At 43.2% G+C, this 17,270-nt stretch overlaps 1 protein-coding gene across 20 annotated transcripts in view; it reads left to right on the top strand.

Annotated features, from left to right (window-relative positions):
• The window catches only part of myo18ab (myosin XVIIIA b), a 212,181-nt gene that overhangs the window by 83,036 nt on the left and 111,875 nt on the right, over positions 1 to 17,270 (top strand). For all 20 annotated transcript variants that reach the window (XM_061280031.1, XM_061280032.1, XM_061280033.1 and 17 more), the window contains 5 exons: positions 164 to 356; positions 586 to 672; positions 8,949 to 9,090; positions 10,062 to 10,221; positions 10,411 to 10,597. In XM_061280031.1, the coding sequence (XP_061136015.1) occupies positions 164 to 356; positions 586 to 672; positions 8,949 to 9,090; positions 10,062 to 10,221; positions 10,411 to 10,597 (769 nt within the window). The remainder of the gene's footprint in view (positions 1 to 163; positions 357 to 585; positions 673 to 8,948; positions 9,091 to 10,061; positions 10,222 to 10,410; positions 10,598 to 17,270) is intronic.

The following is a 17,270-nucleotide window of genomic DNA, read 5'->3' on the forward strand; positions in this document are numbered from 1 at the left end:
AGGAAGGTACATTTAGGTATATGTGGAGAAACTCAGAGGGGGAAGATGACGCAAGACCATTTAAAGACATGTAAAAGAATCTTAAATTTAATTCTAAAATGTTCAGGGAGACAATTAAGACTCACTTTAAACCCTGAAGGTGCCATGTTCAATCTGTTTTCAGAGCTCTCAAGTCTAGTCAACATTCTCTATACTCCATTCTGATCGTGGACACTCCAGGTTTCCAGAACCCTCATCTTGCTCAGCAGCAGCGAGGAGCTACATTTGAGGAGCTTTGTCATAACTACACCCAGGAGAGGCTGCAAACCTTGTTCCATGAACGAACCTTTGTCCAAGAGATGGAGCGATACAAGGAGGTGCTGTTGTGGCTTTAGATACTGTACAAAACTGAACAGTGGCAGTAAATAGGAAGTATGCGGTCATGCAAGGGAACACATGAATATGTACTCAGCCAATGATCATTATGTTGCACTTGCAATAATACGATTCTTTCAACCCAATCAAGTAAACACTATAATTGTTCACATGAGTTATTGCTTACAATGTAGATGACTAACCCTTCACCTTATCCCCTCCTGCATTTAGGAAAACATAGAACTTGCTTTAGATGACATAGAGTCCAGTCCTTCAGTGTCTGTAGCGGCTATCGACCAAGCGTCAGCTCAAGCTTTGGTAAGCAGAATCCTCTACTCCATGCCTGTTTCTGCAATCTCCATTTGTCAAATCATGAAGGTCCTTTTTCTCCCTGTCCATTTGTCTGAATGAAACACTCTCTCAGATGTCTCAAAAATATATATACTTTCTTTCTGATGTGAATTTAAAGCCAATTAAACTGTCTAAAAAAGCCTTTTAAGTGACTACTTGGCTTGCATCGCCATGTTTGGTCAGTTAATATTTTTTAGGAAAGTTACATCCAGAATTGAGCTAATGTGGCGACCTAAAACCAATACGGAACCCCGAGTTCACTTTGTCTATAGTGTCAGCATAGCACAAATCACCAATAACCGTCTCAGTGGCAACAAAAAAGCTACACTTCTGATGAGTGAGTATGTTTATCATAAAACGAGGACGAGAAGAAAGAATGAGAACAAGTGCTGATTGCCAAACCCTCGTGACAGACGTGGACGTGAAATACTGACAATAAGTGACACTTGTCAGTTGTCATATACTGTGGGTCTGGCTGGAACCACAGTGGAGCACTGATTAGCATGTCGGCCTCACAGTTCAGAAATAAGTGACACTGGGTGGAACCACATTATTGTGGAAGTAACCAACTTCGAACAGCAAACACACGCACATACACAGCAAATACACAGCACACACACAGCGCACACACACACGCACACGCACACACACATACGCACACACACACACACACACACAATATACCGTCTTTTTCCGTGTATAATGCGCGAAATTTAACTAATTTATTGTCCTAAAATCTGGGGTGCGCATTATACATGGGTACGATTTTTTTAATTTTTTTTTTTTTTTAATTTAAAAAAAAAAAAATGTAAGAAAATCATGGTACAACAAAACCAACAACAGGACTGACCGACAAAGACGTGGAACAAAAAGACAGGGTGACATTACCAAAGACAGGAACAGAAACCAAACAGACATCATGACAGTAACACATGCAATGATCCGACGGTGAGCGAGGGGCAGACAGGACTTAAATACAAAACACGTTACATTGATTGAGGTGACACAGGAAGGGAGAGGCGACGCGAACAGAAACTATGGCAACCTAGACACATAGCAAAACTGGGGACGAGACATGACAAATCTCCCTCGAAATAAAACTTGAAATCACCTTTCTTCTTGTTTGTTGTCAATCGCGCATCGGATTCAGCCATCCTGCCCAACACACTTAGTCAGTAAAATTCATAATTGACGACACATCGTTTGATGCGATGGTGCAATCCTTGATGGTGTGTTATTGTCAAATATTGTTTGGTTTTTAATCTCCATCGCAAACTGGATATCATACGGAGGCCGCCATTACAGATGCGCAGAACGGATGCGCAAGACACATCAGCTATATAAAGAGCGAGAGTTGTTTTCTTCCTATTAGTTTCAATTCACAGTTTAATTAGCAGTTTCAATTAGCAAATAACAAAATGCGTATTACAGGTAATCTTTTATTTCACAACACTTTGCCTTGTTCCTTTCGTCTCTGCTGTTCACTTCAAACACGCCTTTACGGGCAGTCGGAGAAATCAACGCCAACAAAAAAAATTACATCCAGCCTAGTTAAGACCATACCAAAGACTATAAAAATGGGACCCATTGGGACTTAAAAAAAAAAAAAAAAAAATTTTTTTTAGATTGAGTGCGTATTATACATGGGTACAGGCTTTTTTCCAGCATCAACATGCCATTTTTAGGGTGCGTATTATACATGGGGGCGCATTATACACGGAAAAAAACGGTAACACGTAATATAAAGGCACGGTGGAACACTTGTTAGCATGTCCGCCTCAGAGTTCAGAAGTATCCATTTCTCAGAGCAGGTACGTATATAAAAGAGAGGGTAATAGTATATAAAATGAGTGCAATGAATGTGTTGTGCACCAGGCACAATGCAACCACTTAAAAGTGCATTCCATAAAATAAAATAAAAAAAGTTCTTGAACCCTTACCAATTTCAATTGGTATTAACAATTCAGCTTACATACAGCGTCTCGGAACGCGTTGTGTTTGCGTATGTTAGTGACTGATGAAAGGAAATAGACGCACGTAACAGGGCACTTTAACTGCAGAGAGGCTGCTCATTTCTTGCTTTTAAATCAACCACGGAGAGGCTAATCCTTGTGATATCTTAAACGAGTCATAAATAGAGATGTCAATGTAACTTTTGGTGCCCATTGATAGCTGTTTTTAGATTGATGCTTTCTAATGGTGAAATTGTGATCGGTTTCTTCCGTGACGTCATCCACCAAGACTTGGAGGGGAGGGGTGTTTGGCCCAATTCCTCATTAAAAATGGTTGTTTTTAACGCCATTTGTTGTTTCATTATCTCTCCAAAATTGGGTAAAATAGAAAATGCTACTTTTTTTATTTTCCTGATTAAAAAAAATACACGGCGGCTCGGTGGAGCACTTGGGTAGCACGTCCGCCTCACAGTTAGGAGGGTGCGGGTTCGATTCCACCTCCGGTCCTCCCTGTGTGGAGTTTGCATGTTCTCCCCGGCCCGTGTGGGTTTTCTCCGGGCACTCCGGTTTCCTCCCACGTCCCAAAAACATGCTTGGTAGGCCGATTGACCACTCCAAATTGACCCTAGGGTGTGAGTGCGAGTGCAAATGGTTGTTTGTCTCTGTGTGCCCTGCGATTGGGTGGCAACCGGTTCAGGGTGTCCCCCGCCTACTGCCCGATGACGGCTGGGATAGGCTCCAGCACGCCCGCGACCCCCTTTGGGACTAAGCGGTACAGAAAATGGATGGATGAAAAAAAATACACAAGCTGGCCAGTTAGTGAAAAATGAATCATCCTCTCTTTACCCTCTGTTAGGGTGGTGCTCACTCTAACTTATTTTGCAAGAACCACACGGGAGACAAGTAAGTTCTTTTTGACACCTGCAGGTGGAGAGTCCATTCGTTGCTGTGCGTACAGCGATGATCGAATAAGGTCTGACTCAGGCCTCCTGCAGGAGCATTTTTATTGAGAGAAACAGAGTGGGGGTGAGAGTGGGGGTGAGAGTGGACAGGATGGGGTTGAAGCCCCTGGCCTGCTGATCAAAGCATAGCAGGGGGTCTTTTACGACGTTGTGTAAACAAAGCAACTTTGATTGCTTCCTCTGCAGCTAGTCAGTTCAGTTCAAAAGATCTTAGCACTTTGTTCTACTAGTTTTGTTAAGACAGGACAAGCGAGGTTAATTATTACAGGTTACATTCCAACATAATCATACGATCAAGATAATCTGTAAACCCTAACACCCTCCTTTTGATAAGTCACTGTAGCGGGAAAAAAAATCAATTTCCTGCAAGGCAGTCTGCGAGGTTTAGCGCTGTTGCCTGCTTCCTCATTCGACATGAGATGTCCCCAGTATGGACTCGGTCAGTAGGCAGCAGAGTTATTCACTTATTTCTGGAGCGTCAATATTGACAGAGGGTCTGTTAATCTGTCACTGATGATGCACACTTTCTCTCACTCTGTCAGTATTATATCAGACGAACAGCCTGTCTTTGATTATGGTCCAATTTGTGAACGTGACTCCATTTCCTTCCGGAATCTGTCTGACATAAATCGTAGGGGTGTAAATCGCGGGTTTTGTCACGATACAATATCATATCGATACAAAGAACTACGATACGATATTTGCCGATATCTTGAAAGCCTGCTATCACGATATAGTGCTCTACAATCGATTTTTTTTTTTTTAAATAAAAAATATAGAACAATATCCTCATTTATAACAATCCATACGCAAAATCAACAAGGTACTGCAAACTCTTCATTTAGGAAATGACAAGAGTATTGTAGTATACAAAGTGCTTATTTTAACACTGAACTTTGATGTCGTGTTTTTTTCTTTAAATGTGCGGCGAGATTTGTGGTCCCTGAATATTTGATCACCGCATGGCAGGATTTACAAACTGCACGTGTCTTGTCCGTTGAGCCATCTTTTCTTTGGAATCCAAAGTGCTTCCAAACGAATGACTTAAAGCCTAAAGGGGAGCAAATTTCCTCATCTTTTTGGACACTAGCCATAGCACCAGCCCAGGAGCCGCGTACTAGTTGTCGACTCCCCTTTCACGTGCCTGCTCTGCTCACAACACAACAACGCCGCGCACTGCTCCCGGAAAGAGGAAGCAAGCAACAATGAACTGGATTTCAAAATAGTCGCGTCTGATGTCCGAGGTCAAACACGGCGATATAAATCGATGTTTACCTTTAGCATCGATGCCAATAAATTGTAGAGCATTATATAGATTAATCGATGTGTATCGATGAATCGTTACACCCCTAATAAATCATAATCAAATGTGTTATTTGATCACCTCTGTAGCCTTATAAAGACAATCTCTCCCTTGCTTTCAACACTGTCCTAAATTACACAGCAAAATGTTTGAACTCATACTTGTTTAAGAATTGTTTTTCTCTTTATCCTTGCATTCTTTTTACTAGGGGCTTATGATTGGGTCAATCTATTTAAATTATTGTAGCATAAAGGTGCATTAAGGTGTGGGAATCTCGCCATTTCATGGTTCATTTGAATTATGATTCGATTTTAGAAGCATATTGTTGCATCTTTTCAAAAGATTTCCTTTTTCATTGTCTGACTAATGTTCTAGTACTACTCTTGACTCTTATTTTTTCAAAACAATTCCATGATTTAAATAAACTACAGATACGTTTTATGACTTTATCCTTTTTTAAAACAAAATTGAAGTCCATACATTGTAGATTAATGTCACATTTGTCAACAAATGTGTCCCAAATATAAAAACCGAACAGTGGTGGTTTAGTTGTGTGCACTCCGATTATTAGGAAAAACTTGGAACAATGTGAAAAATCAATCTTATGTCACTGTCTGCCGGTTCTAGTATACACAAATAAATTAGCACTCGCTGATGTGTGTCATGTCAAATCACTGCCCTCCTTCTCAGAGCACAGGTCAGACCTAACCTAAAATAAATGTGCTAATTTCTAGTTGAACTATTTTTGTTTTGTGTTGCATAACATGATAGGGACGGAGGCCAGAGGAGCAGATATTCCTCTGGCTGTGTGGCAAACACTACTCAGCTCGTTTTTATTTATAAAGCAAAAACAACCACAGCTGCATACAAATTGCTGTGCGTGAAGTAAAAATAAAACCTAAACACAGGCAGTTAGTAAAATGATAAATTATTAACATGAAATCAGTAAAAACGTTAAACATGCTGAGTCGAATGCCAAAGAAAATAAATTGTTTTAAGAGAACAATTGAGTTCGCGAGTCTCAATCATTCAATCTTGTCAGGGATTTTATTCAAAGTCACGATTACTATGATTAGTGATCATTTTAAATTCAGATTTCAATTCATGTGGCTTTTGTGGATGCAGTTGAGTCCCATGCAGGTTTTTTTTTTTTTTTTTTGCAAATATGTTCAATTTGACTTGCTGCTGTTCTGTTCTCAGCAATGTATGTTCTGGCTTGATTGTTTATGTAGAACGCATGTACGTATGTACGTATCTACTTGTCACACACGATAGTGATATAACGACAAGCTAGATTTTTGTTCGGCGTAAAAAATGTTCTCTATCATCTTTTTCTGATGCTTAGGTTTCTACAGAAATACATTAAGTATCCGTTTTACTTTGATTAAAGCTGGTAATATTCCACTAGTATTACGTTTTCATCTTGTCAATACTTAGCTGCACCAATGCAATATGTGTCTTAAAACATTATGATACACTGACTTTTTAAGTATAACTCAACAGTTCCTTCACATACTACATACCGTTTTTTTCCGTGTATAGTGCGCAATATTTTACTAATTTATTGTCCTAAAATCTGGGGTGCGTATTATACATGGGTACAAAGAAAAAAAATTTTAATTTTTTTTTTTTTTAATTTTTTTTTTTTTTTTTTTTTTAAATAAAGTCATGGTACAACAAAACCAACAACAGGACTGACCGACAAAGTCGTGGAACAAAAAGACAGGGTGACATTACCAAAGACAGGAACAGAATGACAGTAACACATGCAATGATCCAACGGTGAGCGAGGGGCAGACAGGACTTAAATACAAAACACGTTACATCGATTGAGGTGACACAGGAAGAGCGGGGTGACACGAACAGAAACTATGGCAACCTAGACACATAGCAAAACTGGGGACGAGACATGACAAATCTCCCCCGAAATAAAACTCACCTTTCTTCTTGTTTGTTGTCAATCGCGCATCGCATTCAGCCATCCTGCCCAACACACTTAGTAAAATTCATAATTGACGACACATCGTTTGATGCGATGGTGCAATCCTCGATGGTGTGTTATTGTCAAATATTGTTTGTTTTTTAATCTCCATCGCGGACCGGACGTCATACGGAGGCCGCCATTACAGATGCGCAGAACGGTTGCGCAAGACACGTCAGCTATATAAAGAGCGAGAGTTCAGTTCTCCACCTATTAGTTTCAATTCACAGTTTAATTAGCAGTTTCAATCAGCAAATAACAAAATGCGTATTACAGGTAATATTTTATTTCACAACACTTTGCCTTGTTCCTTTCGTCTCTGCTGTTCATTTCAAACACGCTCCATACGACCGCAATGCTCTTGTATCAGACGCTCGCTCGATCACCTGCTAGTTTGCCGTCTGTCACAATGTACCCTACACAAATCCGAAACATTTGTTGCGGCTCCGAGTCACGACGAGGGGCAAGTTTTGGTTTCCAAGGTTGTTTTTATTCCTCTTCAACGTCTTTCCCATACAGAGCCGCCTTTTTCACGTCCGCAGCCCATGCGCGCACGGAGCGCGATGGTGCGTTTAGGGCAGTGCTTCTCAATTATTTTCTGTTACGCCCCCCCCTAGCAAGAAGAAAACTATTTGCGCCCCCCCTCCCCACCGTGACTATTCTAACTTGTCTTGTAAGTCGTAAAATGTTGCACTGTCGCAAACGTGACAGAAGTAACAATGAGAGCGCCAACTGGCTGATTGATTTATTTTAATTGAGAGGGAAAAAAAAACAGCAAAAGCATTTCATTAGCTGACCAGGAGATGGCGACAGCGTGGCATCTGAAGACCATGGATTGTTTGTTCTGCTACAGCCTAGGTGACTGATTCACAATTTGCACTGTCGCAAACGTGACAGAAGTAACAATGAGAGCGCCACTGCCCCCTGCTGTAGTAAACGCGCAATTACACTTTATTCTAGTACTGCCAAAAAAAAAGCCTGTTCCCCAGGGTCACACGCGCCCCCCCAGGAATAGCACTGCGCCCCCCAAGGGGGGCGCGCCCCACTATTTGAGAAGCACTGGTTTAGGGGCAGTCGGAGAAATCAACGCCAACAAAAAAATGACATCCAGCCTAGTTAAGACCATCCCAAAGACTTTAAAAATGGGACCCATTGCCTCCCTGCGTGTGTGACGATCTTTGGGACTTAAAAAAAAAAAAAAAATTAAAAAAAAAATTAAAAAATAATCATAAAAATTGGGTGCGTATTATACATGGGTACAAGCTTTTTTCCAGCATCAGCATGCCATTGTTAAGGGTGCGTACTATACATGGGGGCGCACTATACACGGAAAAAAACGGTATATGAGGTTGGATTATTTATAATACCGTTTTCTTCCATGTATAATGCGCAAAATTTAACAAATTTATTGTCCTAAAATCTGGGGTGCGCATTATACATGGGTACAAAAAAAAACAAAATAAAAAATTTTATTATTATTTTTTTTTAATCCGGATATGATACGAAGGCCGCCATTACAGATGCGCTTTCTTCTCTGCTGTTCACGTCAATTACGCTCCATACGAACACAATGCTCTCGTATCAGACGCTTGCTCGATCATCTGCTTGTTTGCTGTCACAATGTGGCCTACATAAATCCGAAACATTTCTTCGCTATCGAGTTTGCTAGCGCATGCGCTGTGATACTGACCGGCAGAATAACATCCGGTTGTTCCCAAAGATATTTTTTCTGAAATAATTTTACGTTAATCGACTTAAGTAGGAGTCAGAATTTGGGTGCGTATTATACATGGGCACAGGCTTTTTTCCAGCATCAACATGCCATTTTTAGGGTGCGTATTATACATGGGGGCGCATTATACATGGAAAAAAACGGTAGTTAAATTCAATCAGGAATTTCTTGAATCAACATTCAAGGTTTTAGATTCAGAAAATTTATAGTTACTGCACTCCATGTTTAGAAAGGAAACTAGTCCTATTGTGAGGAGCAGGTTTGTCTTCTTGTGGTTTGGTCAAATCAGATTTGTGTTTGCTCAATATTTCAGGTTCGTACTCTCGCCAGAACCGATGAAGCCCGTGGCCTTCTCTGGCTGATGGAAGAAGAGGCACTTAATCCTGGCGGTTCAGAAGAGACCATGCTGGAGAGGCTCTTCAGCTACTATGGCTCAGCACAGGGAGAACGTAAAGGTGAAGTGTAACTGTCAATTGAAGCATATAATTCACTACAAATCATCATAAAACGTCCATAAAATCAAAGCTATGCAGCCATACCACACTTGCCAAATTTTCCAATTTAGGTGGGGACTCACCATTTTCAGCACTCTTCCACGAGGTTCCCGACCAGCCATTTTTCCCCCTGATCTCTTGATTTCATAGTGAAGTAAACCGTTTACATTATGGGGAATATGACAGGACACAGTTCCTCCTTGGTGCACAGTTGTTAATTTGTCACAGCCACCCTCAGTGTTTCACTCCATTGTGACCTGCTCGTAACGGAGGCTCCTCTTCCTTGCTTGAGTGTTGCTAGGGAGGTGGGCTCCAACTCCGACTAACACCTGATATTGGTCGACATCAACGGCAGTACTGTAAAAATGCCATTGCAATAAGAGGTTGGGGACGGGGAGGAGACAATTTTATTTTATGCGTTAACTTTTTTTTGTTTTATCGACCGATTAATCTATTTTTTTTCCTGCCAAAAATTGGCATCACCCTCAAATAACCCATCCCGTTGGGCCCTGCAATTAACCTGGCAAGATCCAGATGAATATGTGAATCACTCAATGCAGTTCTCCACAACATCTATCTGGGACTGCTCTACTGTGATCTGCACGAGAAAGGAGGGACATACAGTACTTGGAGCTGATAACACGCTAACTAGCTGTTTGTTTCGCCCAATAATGAAAATGAATGATAATATTGTCACCACATCTGTACGAGCTAAAAATGAACAAAGCACACAGCCGCATAACCCACCCCTAAACACATTGTTGCTTTGTGATTGGTCTGCACCACAAGTGGTTCGGCTCGGGAGAAAATAAGCGGGCTCCAGACAAGATGGATTCTTGGGGTTTTGTGAATTCAAAAAGATCATGAGATATCATCTTGCAGGCAAGATTACCCTTCAATTGAATAATGAATATACATCCTTTGTATTTCAGAACCCAATTTACTGCTACGAGGACAAAAGCCCAATCTCTTTTTGCTGGGCCACAGTCATGGAACGGACTGGGTGGAGTACAACACACAAGGCTGGCTTAGCCATGCCAAGCATAACCCTGCTTCCCAGAATGCAGCCACACTGCTGCAAGACTCTCAAAAGTAAGACCTACTGACCTCTTCATAGGGATCAGTCACATATTGACGCTAATTTGTACCAACCAGCCACAACATTGAGAAAATAGGATTGTAGAAACTGTGCAGATTGTGTTTGTTATTTTAAAAAGCCAAGTGTGCCCTCTATTCAAACTGCAACAATAACGCAACATAGTATTTTGTGTCACACCAAAGGAAAACCATCAGCGGGTCATTTATGGGCCGAGCGAGTGGGGCAACAGTGTTATCAGGCTCCATTGCTGGTCTGGAAGGAAGCTCACAACTAGCCCTGCGACGGGCCACTAGCATGAGGAAGACCTTCACTACAGGTGTCGCTGCTGTCAAAAAGAAGAGTTTGTGTATCCAGGTCAAACTTCAAGTGGTAAGTAAAAAAAAAGCCACTGTGTGTGTGTATTGGGGGTGCCAAGATTAGTCGACTAATCACGACGACGTTGACTGTTAATTAATTGAAGTTGATGAGTCGTTTAATTTGGTGCTGTATTTTTCTCGGGTTGGCACGGTGGGGCACTGGTTAGTACGTCCACCTCACAGTTCAGTGACAGCCATACACCTCGATGTCCCCAAAATGAAAAAACCCATGAGTCAAATTGCTCAAACAATTTGAAAAAGACCAACAATAGTTGCTTGATAGTTGCGATATATTATCTGTTTAAGAACACGTCAGTTCTAGCTGTTCTCAGTTAATTTACGTCCCCTCTGTTTCAAAATGTAAAATGTTAAATTGTGCTTTGAGTGGGAAATCGGAAGGATCTGTTATTGTGGCAAAACCATTGAGGCAAACCAAAGTCAAAAAATAGAATAAGAGTCAAAAGTTTGTAATCAGAGTCAAGGATATATGTAAAACTGTTTACAAATTTGTGTCATAAATGTGTCACAAATGTGCGTTATCGGATTCACAAATGCACAGCCAGATTCACAAATCTGTAAAATAAATTTTCAAACTTGTTCACTAAGTCTATAAATGTTTTGCCTGCCACTGGATTGGATGTGATCTTAAAAGTGACTCTTACGTCAGTTATGCCACAGAAGATACACAAATGTGTGATTTGCAAATACCGTACACGAGGGGACTTGCGGGTCCGTCCATATCCTAGCACCAGACGGACACAAGCGTAAAAAACATTGGCCACTGCTGACTGGGCTTTGACTAATATTGAGAAAGGGAAAGTTTCATACCTAAGATTGCTGAAAAATCTGATTTGTTATTTGTAATATTATTGTTTTCGTTACGATTGTTGTTGTTGTTATTATAAGATAAGATAAGATAAGATAAGATAAGATAAGAGGAACTTTATTAATCTCACGTGTGAGAAACTGCATGTAACAACAGCTCGATTTACAGGAAGGTACAAGTAGGGGGACAAAGGTGAAAAAAGAGACTTCTGGACCGTAGTCCTCGGGCATAAAAAAATAGAATACAATATAAAAAGAAAAATATGGAAAAATAACAGCAATTGTAGTAAAACTAAAAATATAAGCTATGAATATTTACAAAAAAAAAAGAAGAAGATAAAATGGTGGTAAAGTGTCGTAAAGTGTATGAAGTGTATGAAGTTTAGTAATGCTAATAACAAAAAGAAATAGTGCACGGGTTATAGAAGTGAAATAGATCTATGCATTGTGTGGCAGAGGATATTGCACATTGGGCTTAAATTGCACATAGGGGTTAGGAATTGCACGTTACGGGGAAAAGTATTGCACAGAAGGATGTGTTTACAGGTTGTCATTGTACAGCCTGATTGCGGTGGGGATGAAGGAGCTGCGGTAGCGTTCCTTCTTACACGGGGGGAGTCTGGGTCTCTGACTGAAGGAGCTGCTCAAATTCTCCAAGGTCAGATGCAGTGGGTGAGAGGGGTTGTTCCTGATGGATGCTAGCCTGGCTAGCACCCTCCTCTCGCCCACCTCCTCAACAGTGTCAAGAGGGCAGCCCACCACAGAGCTGGCCCTCTTAACCAGTTTGTTGAGCCTCTTCCTATCCCTCTCTATGCTGCTCGGAGCCCAACAGACCACAGCGTAGAGGATAGCAGAGGCTACCACTGAGTCATAAAAGGTTTTTAGCAGAGGCCTGCTCACTCCAAAGGAGCTGAGTCTCCTCAGGAGGTGGAGGCGGCTCTGTCCCTTCTTGTAGACGGCGTTCATGTGGTCAGTCCAGTTCAGTTTATTGTTGAGGTGAACACCCAGGTACCTGAAACTGTCCACGACCTCATTGTCCAGACCCTGGATGTTCACCGGTGAGTGGGGAGGTGCTCCTCACCTAAAGTCAATCGCCAGCTCCTTCGTCTTACTGGTGTTCAAGCACAGGTGATTGTGCTCACACCAGTCCACAAAGGCGCTGATGGCCAACAGGTACTCCAGCTCGCCCCCCTTAGACATACAGCCAACAATAGTTGAGTCATCGGAGAACTTCTGGAGATGGCAGATGTCAGTGTTATACGTGAAGTCCGAGGTGTACAGTGTGAAAAGAAATGGGGACAGGACTGTGCCCTGAGGTGCTCCAGTGCTGCAGACTACCACCTCTGATCGGCAGCCATGCAGTTGCACGTACTGGGGCCGGTTAGTGAGGTAGTCAATGGTCCAGTCAGTGAGGTGATGGTCCACCCCAGTGTCTAGCAGCTTCACTCGTAGCAGGGCCGGCAAGATGGTGTTGAAGGCACTGGAGAAGTCAAAGAACATGACCCTCACAGCGCTGCCGGCGGACTCCAGGTGGGTGAGCGTCCGCTGCAGCAGGTAGATGACGGCGTCTTCCACCCCAATGCCGATCTTGTAGGCAAACTGCAGCGGATCCAGAGTGGGGCTCACCACGGAGCGGAGGTGGCTGAGAACCAGGCGTTCCATCACCTTCATGATGTGGGAAGTGAGGGCGACGTGTATGAAGTGGGCCGGTTCCTTGGCGTGCGGTGTTTTGGGAACTGGGACGATGGAGGATGTCTTCCATGCGCTAGGCACCTTCGCCAGGCTGAGGCTCAGGTTGAGGAGGTGGCACAGAACATGGCAGAGATCATCAGCACATGTCCGTAGCAGCCTGGGGGAGATGCCATCCGGTCCCGGGGCCTTTCTCTGTTTCAGCTTCCCCAGCTCTCTCCTCACCTGAGCAGGAGTGAAGGAGAGGGGAGGGGGCTGAGATGAGGTTGAAGGCCGTGGTGAGTCATTGAGGGAGATGGGTGATTGTCCATGTGGTGGGCGGGAGGGTGTTAAGTGGCCATGAAGCAGGGGGGAGTGGGTTGATTGTCCATGAGGCAGGCGGGGGGGTGGATCCAGGTATCCAGGCAGTGGGAGGCTGGGGGGGGGCAGCGGACAGGGGGGTGAGAGGGAGTGGGGACAGGCCAAACCGGTTGAAGTGCTGGTTAAGCTCATCCGCCCAGCGTGGATCCCCGTCAATGCTGCCCCTCGCTCTCCGTCCAGAACCAGACATAGTCCTCAGGCCACGCCACACATCCCGCACGTTCCTCTGTGCGAGTTCCTCCTCCATCTTCCTGGCGTACTCGCGCTTTGCTTCGCGGATCGTCCTCTGGAGCAGATGCTGCAGCCTCTTCTGCTCCTCTCTGTCCCCGCGTCTAAAAGCCCACCACTTCTTGTTGATAAGGGCTTTCAGATGCGGGGTCATCCAGGGGTGGTTATTTGAGTAGCAACGCACCCTCTTAGTAGGTATAGTGTTCTCAACGCAGAAATTAATGTAGTCCGTGATGCAGTCAGTGAGGGCGTCGATGTCCTCGCCATGATCACTGTAGAAAACTTCCCAGTCGGTAGACTCAAGGCAGCTTCTCAGATGCTCGATGGCTTCCTCGCTCCACACCCTCACTTCCTTTACCTCTCTCTCTTCTCACCTTGGGTGAGTATTGGGAGGTGAGTAGTACCAGGTTGTGGTCTGAACGCCCCAGTGGGGGAGGACAGAGGCTGTGAATGCTCCCTCAGCATTGCAATAGAAGTGGTCCAGTATCTTATTGTCCCTGGTAGCACAGTTTACGTACTGAGTGAAGGTGGGCAGCGTGGAAGACAGAGAGGCATGATCGAAATCACCGGTAATGGCAATGAAGGCCCGTGGATGGTCTGTCTGCAGCTTGCACACGGCGCTGTGAATGACGTCACGCGCGCGCGCCGCATTCGCAGACGGGGGAATGTAGACACACACCAGAAGAATATGTCCAAATTCCCTCGGGAGGTAGTAAGGTCTCATGCTTATACCGTTTTTTTCCGTGTATAGTGCGCCCCCATGTATAATATGCACCCTAAAAATGGCATGCTGATGCTGGAAAAAAGCCTGTACCCATGTATAATACGCACCCAATTTTTATGAATTTTTTTTATGAATTTTTTTATTTTTTATTTATTTATTTTTAAGTCCCAATGATCGTCACACACGCAGGGAGGCAATGGGTCCCATTTTTATAGTCTTTGGTATGGTCTTAACTAGGCTGGATGTAATTTTTTTTGTTGGCGTTGATTTCTCCGACTGCCCATAAACGCACCACCGCGCTCCGTGCGCGCACGGGAAAGAGGCGTGCGGACGTGAAAAAGGCGGCTCTGTATGGGAGAGACGTTGAAGAGGAATAAAAACACCCTTGGAAACCAAAACTTGGTGATTTCAAGTTTCATTTCGAGGGACATTTGTCACGTCTCGTCCCCAGTTTTGCTATGTGTCTAGGTTGCCATAGTTTCTGTTCGCGTCGCCCCTCTCTTCCTGTGTCACCTCAATCGATGTAACGTGTTTTGTATTTAAGTCCTGTCTGCCCCTCGCTCACCGTCGGATCATTGCATGTGTTACTGTCATGATGTCTGTTTGCTTTCTGTTCCTGTCTTTGGTAATGTCACCCTGTCTTTTTGTACCACGACTTTGTCGGTCAGTCCTGTTGTTGGTTTTGTTTTCTAAAAAAAAAAATAATAAAATAAAAAAAAAATTAAAGTTACAAAGTTTTTTGTACCCATGTATAATGCGCACCCCAGATTTTAGGACAATAAATTTGTTAAATTTTGCGCACTATACACGGAAAAAAACGGTAGTCAGAAATTCGATGTCCTCGGAGCAGTGTTTCTCTCTGACGTAAACATGGGACTGCTTGCACCACGCTTCATTTATGTAAACCGCGATTCCACCGCCTCTCGTCTTACCGGTCTGAGCTGCACTCCTATCCGCTCTCTCCAGTCTGAACCCGGGTAGAGAAACAGCGGAGTCCGGGATGGTGTCAGTCAGCCACGATTCAGAAAAACACAGCAGACTCGCGTCCCTGTATAGTCCGTAGAATCGTGTCAGAGCCGCGAGTTCATCCATCTTCCCGTGTAGCGAGCGGACATTTCCCGTTACAACGGTCGGTAAACACGGCTGCTTTTTCCTCTTTCCCGATCCTCTACAGCCTCTCCTCCGTCTTCTTAGTTCCTCCGGAACCTTAGGTTTCGTGGCGAAGTAGTAGGATCCGGGTCGTGCGGCAAGCAGCTGGTCTCGGCTGTAAACAATGAGACTCGCGGCGACTCCACTGAATGCACCACCACGTGCCGGTTGAAAAAGTAACGAAAAAAGAAGGACTACGGCCAAAAAAGCTCCCGAACTAGGTTTAACGTGCAGGCTCGCACAAGGTTCCCACTAGTAGAGAGAAAAACTTAGAAAGAAAACTAGAAATAATAAATAAAAGTGAAAAAGGGGGGAAAGAGGGGAGAGCTGTTGCAACAGGCTGCACGCAGGGCGGCGCCATTTTGAACATCCTATTACTAGTGTTATATTATCACATCACAATTACCGTATTTTCCGGACTATAAGGCGCACCTTCAATAAATGGCCCATTTTAAAACTTTGTCCTTATATAAGGCGCACCGGACTATAAGGCGCAACATTAATGCATCATGTCAGATTTTTAATCCAAATCAAATCATTCTCCATTTTATCTTTTTTATTTCAACTTCAGATGCAACCAATTACTTTATAATCACAAAATAATGATCCATAGTCTTTTTGATTCATGATTCATAGTCTTCAGCGGGCCACTTATGATTGATTTCATGACACAATGCTTCGGGCCAGTTTAAATTTAGGAATTTGGTCCATATATAAGGCGCACCGGACTATAAGGCGCACTGTCGGCTTTTGAGAAAATGTTAGGCTTTTAGGTGCGCCTTATAGTCCGGAAAATACGGTACAGTACCGCTTAAAATCATGTAGGAAGGCTTGAGAGACTCAGACTCACCAAAAAAAAATAGAGTAATAGCCTTAAATGAGTTTGTCTACTTGAGCATTTTACTGACCAAAATAACAGTTTTTTTCCGTGTATAATGCACAAAATTTAACTAATTTATTGTCCTAAAATCTGGGGTGCGCATTATACATGGGTACAATTTTTTTTTTTTTTGGAAGAAAATCATGGTACAACAAAACCAACAACAGGACTGACCGACAAAGACGTGGAACAAAAAGACAGGGTGACATTACCAAAGACAGGAACTGAAACCAAACAGACATCATGACAGTAACACATGCAATGATCCGACGGTGAGCGAGGGGCAGACAGGACTTAAATACAAAACACGTTACATTGATTGAGGTGACACAGGAAGGGAGGGCCGACGCGAACAGAAACTATGGCAACCTAGACACATAGCAAAACTGGGGACGAGACATGACAAATCTCCCTCGAAATAAAACTTGAAATCACCTTTCTTCTTGTTTGTTGTCAATCGCGCATCGCATTCAGCCATCCTGCCCAACACACTTAGTCAGTAAAATTCATAAATGACGACACATCGCTTGAGGCGATGGTGCAATCCTTGATGGTGTGTTATTGTCAAATATTGTTTGTTTTTTAATCTCTATCGCAGACCAGACGTCATACCGAGGCAGTATCACTGCGCATGCGCACTATGGATCCGATGCGAATAGTCCTCTTCTCTTCTTGACTGACAATGAATGTGATAGTTTAACAATCAGCAAATAACAAAATGCGTATTACAGGTAATATTTTATTTCACAACACTTTGCCTTGTTCCTTTTGTCTCTGCTGTTCACTTCAAACACGCTCCATACGACCGCAATGCTCTCGTATCAGACGCTT

The sequence above is a fragment of the Syngnathus typhle genome, linkage group LG6 (assembly GCF_033458585.1).
Source record: "Syngnathus typhle isolate RoL2023-S1 ecotype Sweden linkage group LG6, RoL_Styp_1.0, whole genome shotgun sequence".
Classification (NCBI taxonomy): Eukaryota; Metazoa; Chordata; class Actinopteri; order Syngnathiformes; family Syngnathidae; genus Syngnathus; species Syngnathus typhle.